The sequence below is a fragment of the Chlorocebus sabaeus genome, chromosome 8 (genome assembly GCF_047675955.1).
Source record: "Chlorocebus sabaeus isolate Y175 chromosome 8, mChlSab1.0.hap1, whole genome shotgun sequence".
Classification (NCBI taxonomy): domain Eukaryota; kingdom Metazoa; phylum Chordata; class Mammalia; order Primates; family Cercopithecidae; genus Chlorocebus; species Chlorocebus sabaeus.
Genome location: NC_132911.1, coordinates 148,414,041 through 148,428,421, shown reverse-complemented (window position 1 = coordinate 148,428,421; position 14,381 = coordinate 148,414,041). Strand labels below are relative to the sequence as shown.

At 44.8% G+C, this 14,381-nt stretch overlaps 2 protein-coding genes and 1 long non-coding RNA gene across 10 annotated transcripts in view; 1 reads left to right on the top strand and 2 right to left on the bottom strand.

Moving 5' to 3' along the window:
• Window positions 1-9,760, top strand: part of ZNF251 (zinc finger protein 251) — a 38,020-nt gene extending 28,260 nt beyond the window's left edge. For all 7 annotated transcript variants that reach the window (XM_008001984.3, XM_037999925.2, XM_073018530.1 and 4 more), the window contains one exon: window positions 6,914-9,760. In XM_008001984.3, the coding sequence (XP_008000175.1) occupies window positions 6,914-8,652 (1,739 nt within the window). In that variant the 3' untranslated portion in view covers window positions 8,653-9,760. The remainder of the gene's footprint in view (window positions 1-6,913) is intronic.
• Window positions 1-14,381, bottom strand: part of ZNF7 (zinc finger protein 7) — a 322,126-nt gene that overhangs the window by 120,131 nt on the left and 187,614 nt on the right. The window lies entirely within an intron of this gene.
• The window catches only part of LOC140712260 (uncharacterized), a 34,487-nt gene that overhangs the window by 2,103 nt on the left and 18,003 nt on the right, over window positions 1-14,381 (bottom strand). The gene's annotated exons all lie outside the window — the stretch shown is intronic.

Below are 14,381 nucleotides of genomic sequence, written 5' to 3'. Positions count from 1 at the left end.
TGCGGGCCACTGCGACCGGCCAACATTTTTTACAAATTGAAGTTTTGTGACAACCTTGTGTGGAGCAAGTCTTGTCAGTGCCACTTTCAACAGCACGTACTCACTTCTGTCTTTGTGTCACATTTTGATAATCATTGCAGTATTCCAAACCTTTTTATTATATCCGTTATGGTGCTCTGTGATCTTTGATCTTCAATGTTGCTACTGTAATTGTTTCAGGCACCATGAACTCTGCCTGTATGAGTTGATGAGTTTAATCAATGAATGGTGGGTGTCCTGACCCACTGAGCAGCCATTCCCTACTTCCCTCCCTCTCCTAGGGCCTCCATATTCCCTGACACCCAGCAATATTGAAACTAGGCCAATTAATAACCCTGCAATGGCCTATAAGCGTTCAAATGAAGGAAGAGTCACACGCCTCTCACTTTATTGCAAATGCTAGAAATGATCAAGCTTAGTAAGGAAGGCGTGGTGAAAGTTGAGACAGGCCAAAACCCAGGCCTTTTGCATCTGTTAGCTAAATTGTGAATGCAAAGCAAAACTTCTTCAGGCATGGTAGCTCAAGCCTGTAGTCCCAGCTTCTCAGGAGGCTGAGATGGGAGGATCGCTTGAGCCCAGGAGTTTGAGGCTGCAGTGAGCTATGATCACACCACTGCACTCCAGCCTGGGTGACAGAGTGAGACCCTGTCTCAAAAAGATAATAACAATAAAAAGAAAAGTTCTTGAAGGAAATTGGGAGTGCTATTCTGGTGAACATAGGAATGACAAGACAGTACAGCAGCCTTATTGCTGATATGGGGACAGTTTCAGTCCCCCTGAAACTGACCGGATAGAAGATCAAACCAGACACATTCCCTTAAGCCAAAGCGTCACCTCTAGAGCAAGGCCCGAACTCTCTTCAATTCTGTGAAAGCTGAGAGGGGTAAGGAAGCTGCAGAAGAAAACCTTGAAGCTAGCAGAGGTTGGTTCATGAGGGTTAAGGAAACAGTCTCCATAACAAAAGCACAAGGTGAAGCAGCCACTGCTGATGGAGCTGTGTCAAGTTGTCCAGAAGACCTAGCTAAGATGATGGATGAAGGTGGCTACACTGAATAATAGATTTTCAGTGTAGATAAAACAGCCTTCTATTGCAAGAAGATGCCATCTAGGACTTTCATAGCTAGAGAGAAGGCAATGCCTGGCTTCAAAGCTTCAAAGGACAGCCTGCCTCTCTTGTTAGGGACTATGTACACACATTATATTGTTTACTGAATGTTCACAAATCAGATGCAGCCATAGAACCAGCAGAGATTAGGAAACAAAGCATGATCAGCTCTACAGAAGCCTAGTGGTGTCCCTGCCAGGCACTACTGCCCCAGGCATAATCACTGAGTTTTGCTTGGTTTCGAACTTTTTATAAATGGAATTTTACAGCATACAGTCTTTCATGTTTGGGTTCTTTCACTTAAAAAAATGCTTTTTTTAGAGACAGGGTCTCACTCTGTTGCCCATACTGGAGTGCAGTGGCACAATCATAACTGACTATAATGTCAAATTCCTGGGCTCAGGTTTTCCTCCCACCTCAGCCTCCTGAGTAAGGGGGACTACAGGTATGCACCACCATGCCCGGCTAAGTTTTATTTATTTTTATTTATTTTTATTTTTTGGAGATGGAGTCTTGCTCTGTTGCCCAGGCTGGAGTGCAGTGGAGTGATCTCAGCTCACTGCAAGCTCTGCCTCCCGGGTTCACGCCATTCTCCTGCCTCAGCCTTCCTTCCAAGTAGTTGGGACTACAGGAGCCACCACCATGCCCAGCTAACTTTTTGTATTTTTAGTAGAGACAGGGTTTCACCGTGTTAGCCAGGATAGTCTTGATCTCCTGACATCGTGATCCGCCCTCCTTGGCCTCCCAAAGTGCTGGGATTACAGGTGTGAGTCACCACGCTCGGCCCATGCCCGGCTATTTTCTAGTAGTCTTTATTATTATTATTATTATTTTGAGACAGTCTCTCACTGTGTCGCCCAGGCTGAAGTACAATGGCACGATCTTGGCTCACTGCAACCTCCGCCTCCTGGTTCAAGTGATTCTCCTGCCTCAGCCTACCAAGTAGCTGGGACCACAGGCATGCACCACCACGCCTGGCTCATTTTTACATATTTTTTAGTAGAGAAGGGGTTTTGCCATGCTGGCCAGGCTGGTCTTGAACTTCTGGCCTCAAGTGATCTGCCCACCTGTGCCTCCCAAAGTGCTGGGATAACAGACGTGAGCCACTGTGCCCGGCCTGATTTTCTAATACTATACTAACTTTGCATTTTTTTTTTTTTTTTCTTGAGACAGAGCCTCGCTGTTGCCCAGGCTGGTGTGCAGTGGCATGATAGCTCACTGCAACCTCTGCCTCCTGGGTGTTCACATGTCCGTGTGAAGACATCACCAAACAGGCTTTGTATGAGCAACATGGCCGTTTATTTCACCTGGGTGCAGGCGGGCTGAGTCTGAAAAAGGAGTCATCAAAGGGTGGTGGGATTATCATTGGTTCTTATAGGTTTTGGGATAGGCAGTGAAGTTAAGAGCAAGGTTTTGGGGGTAGGGGGTGGATCTCACAAAGTACATTCTCAAGGGTGGGGAGAATTATAAAGAACCTTCTTAAGGGTGGGGGAGATTACAAAGTACATTGATCAGTTAGGGTGGGGCAGAAACAAATCACAATGGTGGAATGTCATCAGTTAAGGCTATTTTCACTTCTGTGGATCTTCAGTTGCTTCAGGCCATCTGGATGTATACGTGCAGGTCACAGGGGATATGATGGCTTAGCTTGGGCTCAGAGGCCTGACACTGGGTTCAGACAATTCTCCTGTGTCAGACTCCCAAGTAGTTGGGACTACAGGTGAGGATCATCACGCCCAGCTAATTTTTGTATTTTTGGTAGAAATGGGGTTTCACCATGTTGGCCAGGTTGGTCTCAAACTCCTGGCCTCAAGTGATCTGCCCTCCTGGGCCTCCCAAAGTGCTGGGATTATAGGTGTTAGCCACTACACCTAGCCTAACTTTGCATTCTTGAAATAAACCCACTTGTTGATGTGTTATCCTTGTTACATATATGACAGGATTTAGCTTCTGAATATTTTGTTTAGGGATTTTACATCCATCACTGTGGATGAGATTGGCCTTCAGTTTTGTTTTCTCATACTGTTGTCAAATTTTGGTATCAAAGATGAATTAACCTCACATACGTTGTTGGAGCATGTAGCATCTCTTTCTGTTTTTTGGATGTAACTAATAATGTAATAATAAAATGTAAATAATAAAACAGAATGAACAAATAACCAAAATGAAAAAGGAGCCACCACCTAGATATTTCAGACTATAATAAAAAGATATTTTGGGCCCGGTGCAGTGGCTTACACCTGTAATCCCATCACTTTGGGAGGCTGAAGCAGGAGGATTGCTTGAGGTCAGGAGTTGGAGACAAGCCTGACAACATAGTGAGACCTTGTCTCTACAAAAAAATAAGGAATTAGCCAGACTACAGGTGGTGCACACCTGTAGTCCCAGCTACCCGGGAGCCTGAAGTGGGAAGAGCACTTGATCCCAGGAGTTCAAGGCTGCAGTGAGCTATGGTCACAACACTGTACTCTACCCTGGAAACGAGCAAGCCCCTGTCTTTTAAAAAAAGAGGCCAGGCACGGTGGCTCACGCCTGTAATCCCAGCACTTTGGGAGGCCGAGGCGGGTGGATTGCCTGAGCTCAGGAATTTGCAACCAGCCTAGGCAACACGGTGAAACCCCGTCTCTACTAAAATTATAAAAAATTAGCCGAGCGTGGTGGTGAGCATCTGTAATCCCAGCTACTCAGGAGGCTGAGGCAGGAGAATCACTTGAACCCAGGAGGCGGAGGTTGCAGTGAGCCGAGATTGTGCCATTGCACTCCAGTCTGGGCAACAAGAGTGAAACTCTGTCTCAAAAAAAAAAAAAAAGAAAAAAAAAGAAAAAGAAAAAAGGTGGTGGTGGTTGGGGGGAGATATTTTGAGCACATTTATGCCAAATAGATAAAATGTATAAATATCCTAGAAAAAATACAATTTATCAAAACTGACACAAGAAAAGGTTAATACATAATTATTTAAGTGCTAAATAAATTGACTCATAATTTAAAACCCTTCCTCCGAAAAAATGCCAAGCCCAGATGGCTTCACCAACTTGTACTAAACAGTTAAGGAAGAAATAGCAACTATCTTACATATATATGTTCAATAAAAGTTGGTTTATGCTGTGCATATAATTTTTTTTTTTTTTTTTTTGAGACGGAGTCTTGCTCTGTGCCCCAGGCTGGAGTGCAGTGGTGCGATCTCGGCTCACTGCAAGCTCCGCCTCCCGGGTTTACGCCATTCTCCTGCCTCAGCCTCCCGAGTAGCTGGGACTACAGGCGCCTGCCACCACGCCCGGCTAATTTTTTCTTGTATTTTTAGTAGAGACGGGGTTTCACTGTGTTAGCCAGGATGGTCTCGATCTCCTGACCTCGTGATCCGCCCGTCTCGGCCTCCCAAAGTGCTGGGATTACAGGCTTGAGCCACCGCGCCCGGCCACTGTGCATATAATTTTAGAACCTGATTCTTCACTTTGTAATATAAGCTTTTCATTTAATTATATATCTTTCTATTATAATAGTGGTAGAATGGTATTCCATTATGTGAATAGTCTTTACTGGGTTTAAACAACCCCATTTTTGGAAATTTAGGTTCTTCCTTGTTTCCCCACAATTACAAAATGCAGTGAGCATCATTGTACTCATTACCATGTACATACGGCAGTCCACTTAGGATAAATCCTAGGGGAGCAGTTTGGGGGACAAAGGGTGTGTGATATATCAATTTTTTTGGCTACATATTGTCAGCTTTTAAAAAAAGTTGTATTTTGGCCAGGCACAGTGGCTTGTGCCTGTAGTCCCAGCTACATGGGAGGCTGAGGCAGGAAGATTGCTTGAGCCTGGGAGGTCAAGGCTGCAGTGAACCGTGGTTGCACCATGGCACTCCAGCCTGGGCAACAGAGCAAGAGCCTATCTCAAAAAAAAGTCATTTATTTACAGTCCCACCAACAGTACATGGCATGATTGTTGCTTTAATTCTTTTTTTTTTTTTTGAGACGGAGTCTTGCTGTGTCACGCAGGCTGGAGCGCAGTGGCATGATCTCGGCTCACTGCAAGCTCTACCTCCCGGATTCACGCCATTCTCCTGCCTCAGCCTCCCAAGTAGCTGGAACTACAGGCGCCCGCCACCACGCCTGGCTAATTTTTTTTTTTTTTTTTTTTTTTTTGTATTTTTAGTAGAGACAGGGTTTCGCCGTGTTAGCCAGGATGGTCTCAATCTCCTGACCTCATGATCCGCCCACCTCGGCCTCCCAAAGTGCTGGGATTATAGGCGTGAGCCACTGCGCCCTGCTGATTGTTGCTTTAATTCTTACCAGTGCTCAGCATTATTTTTTTTTAAGTCTTTATCATAAAGTCCAAATTTCTCAACCTCTTTGCAGTGCTTCTTGTGTCTTTACCCTGCCCCATCTTGCCCCACTCTCCCCTCATACTTCTTGCTCTAGCCATGGTGGGATTAAAAAAAAAAAAAAAGAGACAAGAGTTTCCCTCTGCCACCCAGGCTGGAGAGCAGTGGCTTGACCCTAGCTCACTGCAGTCTCGAACTCCTGGCCTCAGGCTCCCAAAATGCTGGAATTACAGGTGTGAGCCAGTGCACTCAGCAGTGAAATTCTTTAATTTTTTTTTTCTTTAGACAGGGTCTCATTCTGTTGCCCATACTGGAGTACAGTGGCACCATCATGGCTCACCACAGCTGTGACCTCCCAGGCTCAAGCAATCCTTACACCTCAGTCTTCTGAATAGCTGGGACCATAGAGGTGCATCACTGCACCCAGCTAATTTAAAAAAACAAATTTACTTTTGTAGAGATGGGGTCTCCTTATGTTGCCCTGGCTGGTCTTGAACTCCTGGCCTCAAGCAGTCCTCCTGCTTGAGGAGGTCTGTAATCCCCAACTGGGATTACAGGTGTGAGCCACCACATCCACCCAGATTTTTTTTTTTTTGGGGGGCGGGACGGAGTCTCACTCTGTCCCCCAGGCTGGAGTGCAGTGGCGCGATCTCAGCTCACTGCAAGCTCCACCTCCTGGGTTCATGCCATTCTCCTGCCTCAGCCTCCCGAGCAGCTGGGATTACAAGCCACCGCCACCATGCCCAGCTAATTTTTTTGTGTTTTTAGTAGAGACAGGGTTTCACTGTATTACCCAGGATGATCTCGATCTCCTGACCTCGTGATCCACCGGCCTCGGCCTCCCAAAGTGCTGGGATTACAGGCGTGAGACACCGCGCCTGGCCCTGGCCCAAATTCTTTAAATCAGGAACTTGATTGATATTTTTGTGCAACACAACCAGGCCCAGGCCTTCCTGTCTGCCACTGCTAACTTATTTCCTTTGTCAGGCTTCAGCTTGAACCTCACCCCTGGCATTTTCTCTGACCATGTAGACTAGGTTAGGGTCAATAACACATTTACACAATTTCTGTCACATGGTGTATCATTATTTTTAAGAACTTACTTGCTATCTAGAGTAGAACATAAACTTCATGAGATCAGAGACTATATTTATCTTCCTGTATATTCCTTACCTAGAACATGCCTGGCTTTCTAAATATTTGTTGAATAATTTGCCAATTTGATAGGTGAAAAATCATAATTTGTTTTGATTTGACTACTTTGATAACTAATGAACTTGAATATTTTTATCCTGTTGATTGGCCATCCCATCTTTACTTTCACACGTTTTCCTGTGAGAGCACTGCCTTCTGCATGACAGTTTGTAGGAGCTTCTACCACATCGTGGACATCATCCCCGATGGAAGGTTTTCTCTAGTAACTCATTCATATTTTTCTTTAACAGATTCCGAGGTTGGGACCAAGAAGGAACTATCTATTTTAAACCAAAAATTTTCCGAAGAAGTAAAAACCCCAGAATTTGTATCAAGAAGTCTCTTAAGGGATAATGCACAGGCAGCTGAGTTTCGGGAAGCATGGGGCCATGAGGGTAAACTCGAAGAGCACCTGGGAAATTCTGCCGGGCAGAGTTTGAACAAACCCAATATTCACAAGAGAGTTTTAACAGAAGCTACCATGGGTAGGGAAAGATCTTTGGGAGAAAGACCCCAAGAGGGTAGTGCATTTGATAGAAACTTGAATCTGAACCAAAATGTTGTTAGACTTCAAAGAAATAAAACAGGAGAGAGGGTCTTTAAATGTGATATATGCAGCAAAACCTTCAAATATAATTCAGACCTAAGTAGACATCAGAGAAGTCACACTGGGGAGAAGCCATACCAATGTGGCCGGTGTGGACGAGCCTTTACTCACAGCTCAAATCTTGTTCTGCACCATCACATTCACACTGGAAATAAACCATTTAAATGTGATGAATGTGGGAAAACTTTTGGACTCAATTCTCACCTCCGTCTTCATCGGAGAATTCACACTGGAGAAAAACCCTTTGGCTGTGGTGAGTGTGGGAAGGCTTTCAGTCGAAGCTCAACTCTTATTCAACATCGGATAATTCACACAGGAGAGAAACCCTACAAGTGTAATGAATGTGGAAGAGGCTTTAGCCAGAGCCCCCAGTTAACTCAGCATCAGAGAATTCACACTGGAGAGAAGCCACATGAATGCAGGCACTGTGGGAAGGCCTTCAGTCGAAGTTCCAGCCTTATTCAGCATGAGAGAATTCACACTGGAGAGAAGCCCCATAAATGCAATCAGTGTGGGAAGGCCTTCAGTCAGAGCTCAAGCCTTTTCCTCCATCATCGGGTTCATACTGGAGAGAAACCCTATGTATGTAATGAATGCGGTAGAGCCTTTGGTTTTAACTCTCATCTTACTGAACATGTAAGGATTCACACAGGAGAAAAACCCTATGTTTGTAATGAGTGCGGCAAAGCCTTTCGTCGGAGTTCCACTCTTGTTCAGCATCGAAGAGTTCACACTGGGGAGAAGCCCTACCAATGCGTTGAATGTGGGAAAGCTTTCAGCCAGAGCTCCCAACTCACCCTACATCAGCGAGTTCACACTGGAGAGAAGCCCTATGAATGTGGTGACTGTGGGAAGGCCTTCAGCCGGAGGTCAACCCTCATTCAGCATCAGAAAATTCACAGTGGAGAGACTCGCAAGTGCAGAAAACGTGGTCCAGCCTTTGTTCATGGCTCTAGCCTTAAACCAGATGGACAGATTCCCACTGGAGAGAAGCACAGCAGAGCCTTTAGCCATGGTGCAAATCTCATTCTGCGCTGGACAGTTCACACTGGTGAGAAATCCTTTGGATGTAATGAATATGGAAAAGCTTTCAGTCCCACCTCACAACCCACGGAAGATCAGAAAATGCATGCTGGGGAAAAGCCCTATAAATGTCAAGAATGTAGAAACACCTTCAGTGGAAATTCAGCCCTTATTCAACATCAGGTAACTCACACTGGTGGGAAACCCTGTCATTGCAGTGTGTGTGGGAAAGCCTTCAGCCAGACTTCACAGCTCACACCACCTCAGCAGACTCAAGTTGGAGAGAAACCTGCTTTAAATGATGGATCTAAAAGATACTTTATTCAAATCAAAAAGATTTTCCAAGAAAGACATTTTTAAAGTGATAAATGCAGAAGACAATTTAGCAACTGTTCACTTTACATTAGAAGATGGCATAATGAAAGATAAATAAGGTCTAAATATTCCTGGCAAAGTAAAATAAATAGTTCAGATGACTACTAAAAGTCATTTAAAGTCATTAAATCTGGGAGTAAACACAAGAGAATTCATTCTGGGAAATCAGGCTATCTGTGTAAAGGCTACTGCCGTGCTCAGGAGTTGAACCGTGTGGTGCTGTGTCCGGATACTCATGACGAATGGATGGAGGGTGTGAAAAATGAGCCCAGCTGGTGCTCTGGGTCTACCCTGCCTGACATCCTTCCAGTCTTATCCTTTGTTTCCTATCCAGGCCCAGGCTTGTGGCTGAGAATATCCACTTTCAGTCCCATACATCTGCCTCCAGGCAGAGAACGTGCGCCTGCTGGTGGGGCTTAGCCTTATTCCTTCCACCACCTCTCCCACCAACCCACAGAGGAACTGCAGGTAGACGTTTCCTCCTTGCTTGGAGCCCCAGTTTTTGCATTTCATTTTCATTAAAATGGAAGTTAGTTTGGTTTTGGTTCTAAGGAACTCTACAGTTTAGCAGAGAGAGGGACCTCAGGGGCCAAGAAAGCAGGGGCCTACCAAGTATCTCCACTTTTGAAAATTGTAATTACTGATAAAAAAAAATTTTTAAAGGCAGGTTTATTGAAGCATAATTTATAAACAATAAAATTTTTTTAGTGTATAGTTCTGTGGGCTTTGACAAAAGCAAACAATTGTGCCACCACCACATTCCAGATATTGAACATCTTCACCACCACCCAGAATTCCTTTGTGCACTCTTGTGGTCAACCCCTCCTCAACTCCAGTCTGTGGAAACCACTGGTTTGTTTTCTGTCCATCGCCTCACCATTTCCAGGATTACAGTGTGCAGCTGTTTGCATGTGGCTTCACTGAACATGATGCATTGGAGTCATCCACATTGCCTGTGTAGAGTGCTTTTTTACACCGAGTAGCATTCCATTGTATGGACGGAGCCATTTGTTTATCCGTTCCCCCATGGAAGGGCATTTGGGCATTTTCAGTATGGGCAACTATGATTAAAGCTGCCATAGCTGTGTATCAACTACAGGCTGTTTTGTGAATCTAACTTTTCAGTTATCTTGGGTAAACAGGACTGGGATTGCTGGGTCACATGGTAAGCTTATGTTTTACATTTTAAGAAACTGCCAAACTGTTTACAAAGTCAGTTGTGCATCCCACTGACGATGTGAGTTTAGTTGCTTTGAATCCTCACCAGATCTTGGTATTGTACTTTTTTTTTTTTTTAGATGGAGTTTTGCTCTTGTTGCCCAGGCTGGAGTGCAATGGCGCGATCTCGGCTCACCACAACCTCCACCTCCTGGGTTCAATTCAAGCGATTCTCCTGCCTCTGCCTCCCGAGTACCTGGGATTACACGCATGCACCACCATACCTGGCTAGTTTTGTAATTTTAGTAGAGATGGGGTTTCTCTATGTTGGTCAGGCTGGTCTTAAACTCCCGACCTCAGGTGATCTGCCCACCTCAGCCTCCCAAAGCGCTGGGATTACAGGCATGAGCCAATGCACCCAGCAGTAGTGTTCATTTTTTAATATTATAGCTATTTTAGTGGAGATGTAGTGGTATCCATGGTTTTCATTTGCATTCTCCTATTAACCATGGTTGGATCAGTAAGCATCTATTTAAAGAGTTTCATTGGGAAGTTTGAATAACACTGTAGTAGTTAGTTTCTCAGTGTGATCACCTCTGAAATTCTGATAATTCTTTTTCTTCTTCTTCTTCTTTTTTTTGAAACAAAGTCTTGCACTGTTGCCCAGGCTGGAGTGCAGTGGCGTGATCTCGACTCACTGCAACCTCCACCTCCCAGGTTCAAACGATTCTCCTGCCTCAGCCTCCTGAGTAGCTGGGACTACAGGCACGCACCACCATGCCCAGCTAATTTTTGTATTTTTCTTAGAGATGGGGTTTCACCATATTGGCCAGGATGGTCTCAAACTCCTGACCTCGTAATCCACCCGCCTCGGCCTCCCAAAGTGCTAGGATTACAGGCATAAGCCACTGTGCTTGGCCTCTGATTTTCAATTCTGAGACTCTACCTGCAAGAATATTTTTTCAAATCTACTCTTCATTCCCTCCAGGTCTAACTGAGACATTTCCCTGCTTCAAGGAGCCTTCCTTAATCTCTCATTTCCTCTTTGTTTTCTTTTTTTCTTTTGAGACAGTGTCTCACTCTGTCACCCAGGTTGGAGTGCAGTGAAGCGATCACAGGTCACTGCAGCCTTGACTTCCTGGGCTCAAGGGATCCTCCGACCTCAGCTCCCAAGTAGCTGGGACTACAGGCACATACCACCATACCCAGATAATTTTAATTTTTTGTAAAGATGGTGTCGCGCCATGTTGCCCACGCTGGTCTTGAACTCTTGGGGTCAAGCAATCCACCCACCTTGGCCTCCCAAAGTGCAGGCCTTACAGGCGTGAACCACTGTGCCTGGCCCTACTGTTTTCTTAGGGAATTTGGGGTCACTGCTGCATTTGGTTTAACATCCATTCTGTGATTTGCTGCACTTATTCCCCCTGCTCAGGTTCTATCTCCCCCACTTTATTATTAAAATTCTTATCACAGAACCTCTTCCAAGTGTGGGAATTGCCAGCCTTAGTGTGGTCCATGTGGAATGGTCCACACAAAAGAGGGAGTGGATAGCACAGGCTCGCCTGGAGAGTCCTGTCTCCCTCTGCAATGGATTCACTCTGACCTCAGGGAAAACACTGAATCTTCTTGGGTCTCTTTTTCTCCAACTCTAAAATGGGGGGGGGGAACAACTCCCCCACTTGTAAAAAAATTACTCTCTTTACTCTTGTATCCCATAGCACAACATTCATATCCCCACCATTTCAACTCACATTTGCCTTTCTACCTGGTTACCCTCCATTCCACGGAGAGCTCTCTGCTGTCAGAGACGTCGTCTTATGCGCCTTTTTATCTCCAGCACGTGATACAGAACAGGTGCTTAGGATGTACTTGGGAAGGAAAGAAGAGAGGTGACAGCAGGAGAGAAAGGAAATAGTGCCAAGAATGTGCTTTGTGTAAATGTGAACCTTGTGTTCTGCTTATGCTCTGTTCATGAGCACACTGGCTACGTTAAAACTGTTTTCCCCTTCTAATCTACTGGAAGGCTCCCACAATGATGCCTCCCTCAAGAGGCCTACAGGTCTCCCATTTATGTAGAATGTAAGGAAGCACCGGGGCATGGGAGGGCTCCTGTGTGGCTCCAACAGCTGTTTTGACACGTACTTGCTGTGGACCCTGGGACTGAGGATGTTAGAAGGAAAATTCATGGTTAAGCACTAAGAGAGTGAGGGAAAACCTCAGGGGCTAAAAATGAAGACTGAAATGAAAGTCAGAGCTTCCCACCTGGAAACATGCTAGGACAGCTCTGGGGCCCGTTTATAGCCCCCATGAAGACAGTGAGGCCTGGGTGGCTTGGGGGTGATGGTTGGAACCTGGGACCCTATCTAAAGGATTGAACCCCCTGTATAAAGACAGACTAGGAAAAAATCCACCTGCGCATAGGGAGATGCTGGGCAGTCTCTATAAATTTAGGAGATGGAGATGGAGCTGGAGTCCTGGGAGCCCAAGGTGACTAGAAGTCAAAGGAGCAGAAGAAAACTGTAACACAACAGAAGTAAATATCCTCAAGCAAGGATCTGGAGATACTAAAAACGTCTAGAATCAGATATTTTAAAACTAAGAAAAAAAGTGTCTCGTCCTACATTCTGCACCCCTAAAAAGAAACAGGAAGAAATACAGGAAGATATGGAACATAGGTAGGAGATTACAGACAAAATGACTCTTTCAAGCCTACTTCTAAATGGTTAAAAAAAAAATGAAAGAGAAATAATATAGCAACAGTGAAGAACTGGTGAGTCTGAGTTAAGGTTATTTGGGAGTTCTCTGCATTATTGCAACTTTTCTTTAAGTCTGAAATTATTTCAAAAGAAAAAGCTCAGGGAGACTGGGCGTGGTGGCTCATGCCTGTAATCCCAGCACTTTGGGAGGCCGAGGCAGGTGGATCATGAGGTCAGGAGATTGAGACCATCCTGGCTAACACAGTGAAACCCCGTCTCTACTAAAAACACAAAAAATTAGCCGGGCATGGTAGCGGGCACCTGTAGGCCGAGCTACTCGGGAGGCTGAGGCAGGAGAATGGCATGAACCCAGGAGGTGGAGCTTGCAGTGAGTTGAGATTGTGGCACGGCACTCCAGCCTGGGCGACAGAGCAAGACTCCGTCTCCAAAAAAAAAAAAAAAAAAGCTCAGGGAGATGTTGGTCAAAGGATACCAAATTTCCTTTGTGTCCACTGGAGGAAGTAAATAGGAGGAATAAGTTCAAGAAATCTACTGTACAACACGGTGACTATCGTTAATAACAATGTAGTGTACTCATCAAAACTGCTAAGAGGTTTTTTTCTCACCACAAAAAACGTATGTAAGGTATGCATATGCTAATTAGCTCAATTTAGCCATTTCACAATGTATACATATTTCAAAACATGTTGTACATGATAAATATATACTTCTTTTGTCAGGTTCAAAATTAAATAAAAACTTTAAGAAAGCTTAAGGCCAGGCATGGGGTGACTCATGCCTGTAAACTCAGCACTTTGGGAGGCTGAGGTGGGCGGATCACCTGAGGTCAGGAGTTCAAGACCAGCCTGGCCAACATGGCAAAACCCCATCTCTACTAAAAATACTGTCCTTCAACTTCTATTACTCAGAGCTTTAAAAAAATCAGTCTATTACTAAGTCCAGTCTTCATTAATTTATAAACTTTTGTCAAATAATCTATTGTACTTTCATAATTATAAATAAAAAATTAGGCTGGGTATAGTGGCTTATACCTGTAATCCCAGTACTTTGGGAAGCCGAGGCAGGAGGATTGCTTGAAGCCAGGAATTAGAGACCTGTCTGGGCAACATAGTGAAACTCTGTCCATACAAAACCCACAAAACTTAGCCAGTCATGGTGGCTTGAGCCTGTGGTCCTGGCTACTTGGAGCCTGAGGTGAGAGGATTACTTGAGCCCAGAAGTCTGAGGCTGCAGTGAGCTATGATGGCACCACTGCACTCCCACCTGGGTGACTAAGCAAGACCCTGCCTCTTAAAAAAAATTAATATACTAAGAAGTTAAATGTTCAATTTAAGAAGTTAGACAAAGATTATTAGAGTAAACCTAAAGAAAGAAGTAGTAACGAGAAAATGAAAATTTTAAAAAAGGAAACAATAAAGTCGAGATGAAGAAAACTAAAAGGGGCAGGTTATTTGAAAGAGATACCAAAAGCACAAGTGACAAAATAAGAAATATTGACCACGTCAAAATTAAGAATTTTTGTGCTGCAAATGATACCAACAAGAAAGTGAGCTGGGCACAGTGCCTCACGCCTGTAATGCCCTGAGCACTTCGGGAGGCCAAGGCAGGCGGATCACGAGGTCAGGAGTTTGAGACCAGCCTGGCCAATATGCTGAAACCTCGTCTCTACTAAAAATACAAAAATTAGCCAGGTGTGGTGGCACATGCCTGTAATCCTAGCTACTCAGGAGGCCGAGGCGGGAGATCTGCTTGAACCCAGGAGGCAGAAGTTGCAGTGAGCCAAGATCGCGCCATTGCACTTCAGCCTGGGCGACGGAGCCAGACTCCAACTCAAAAAAC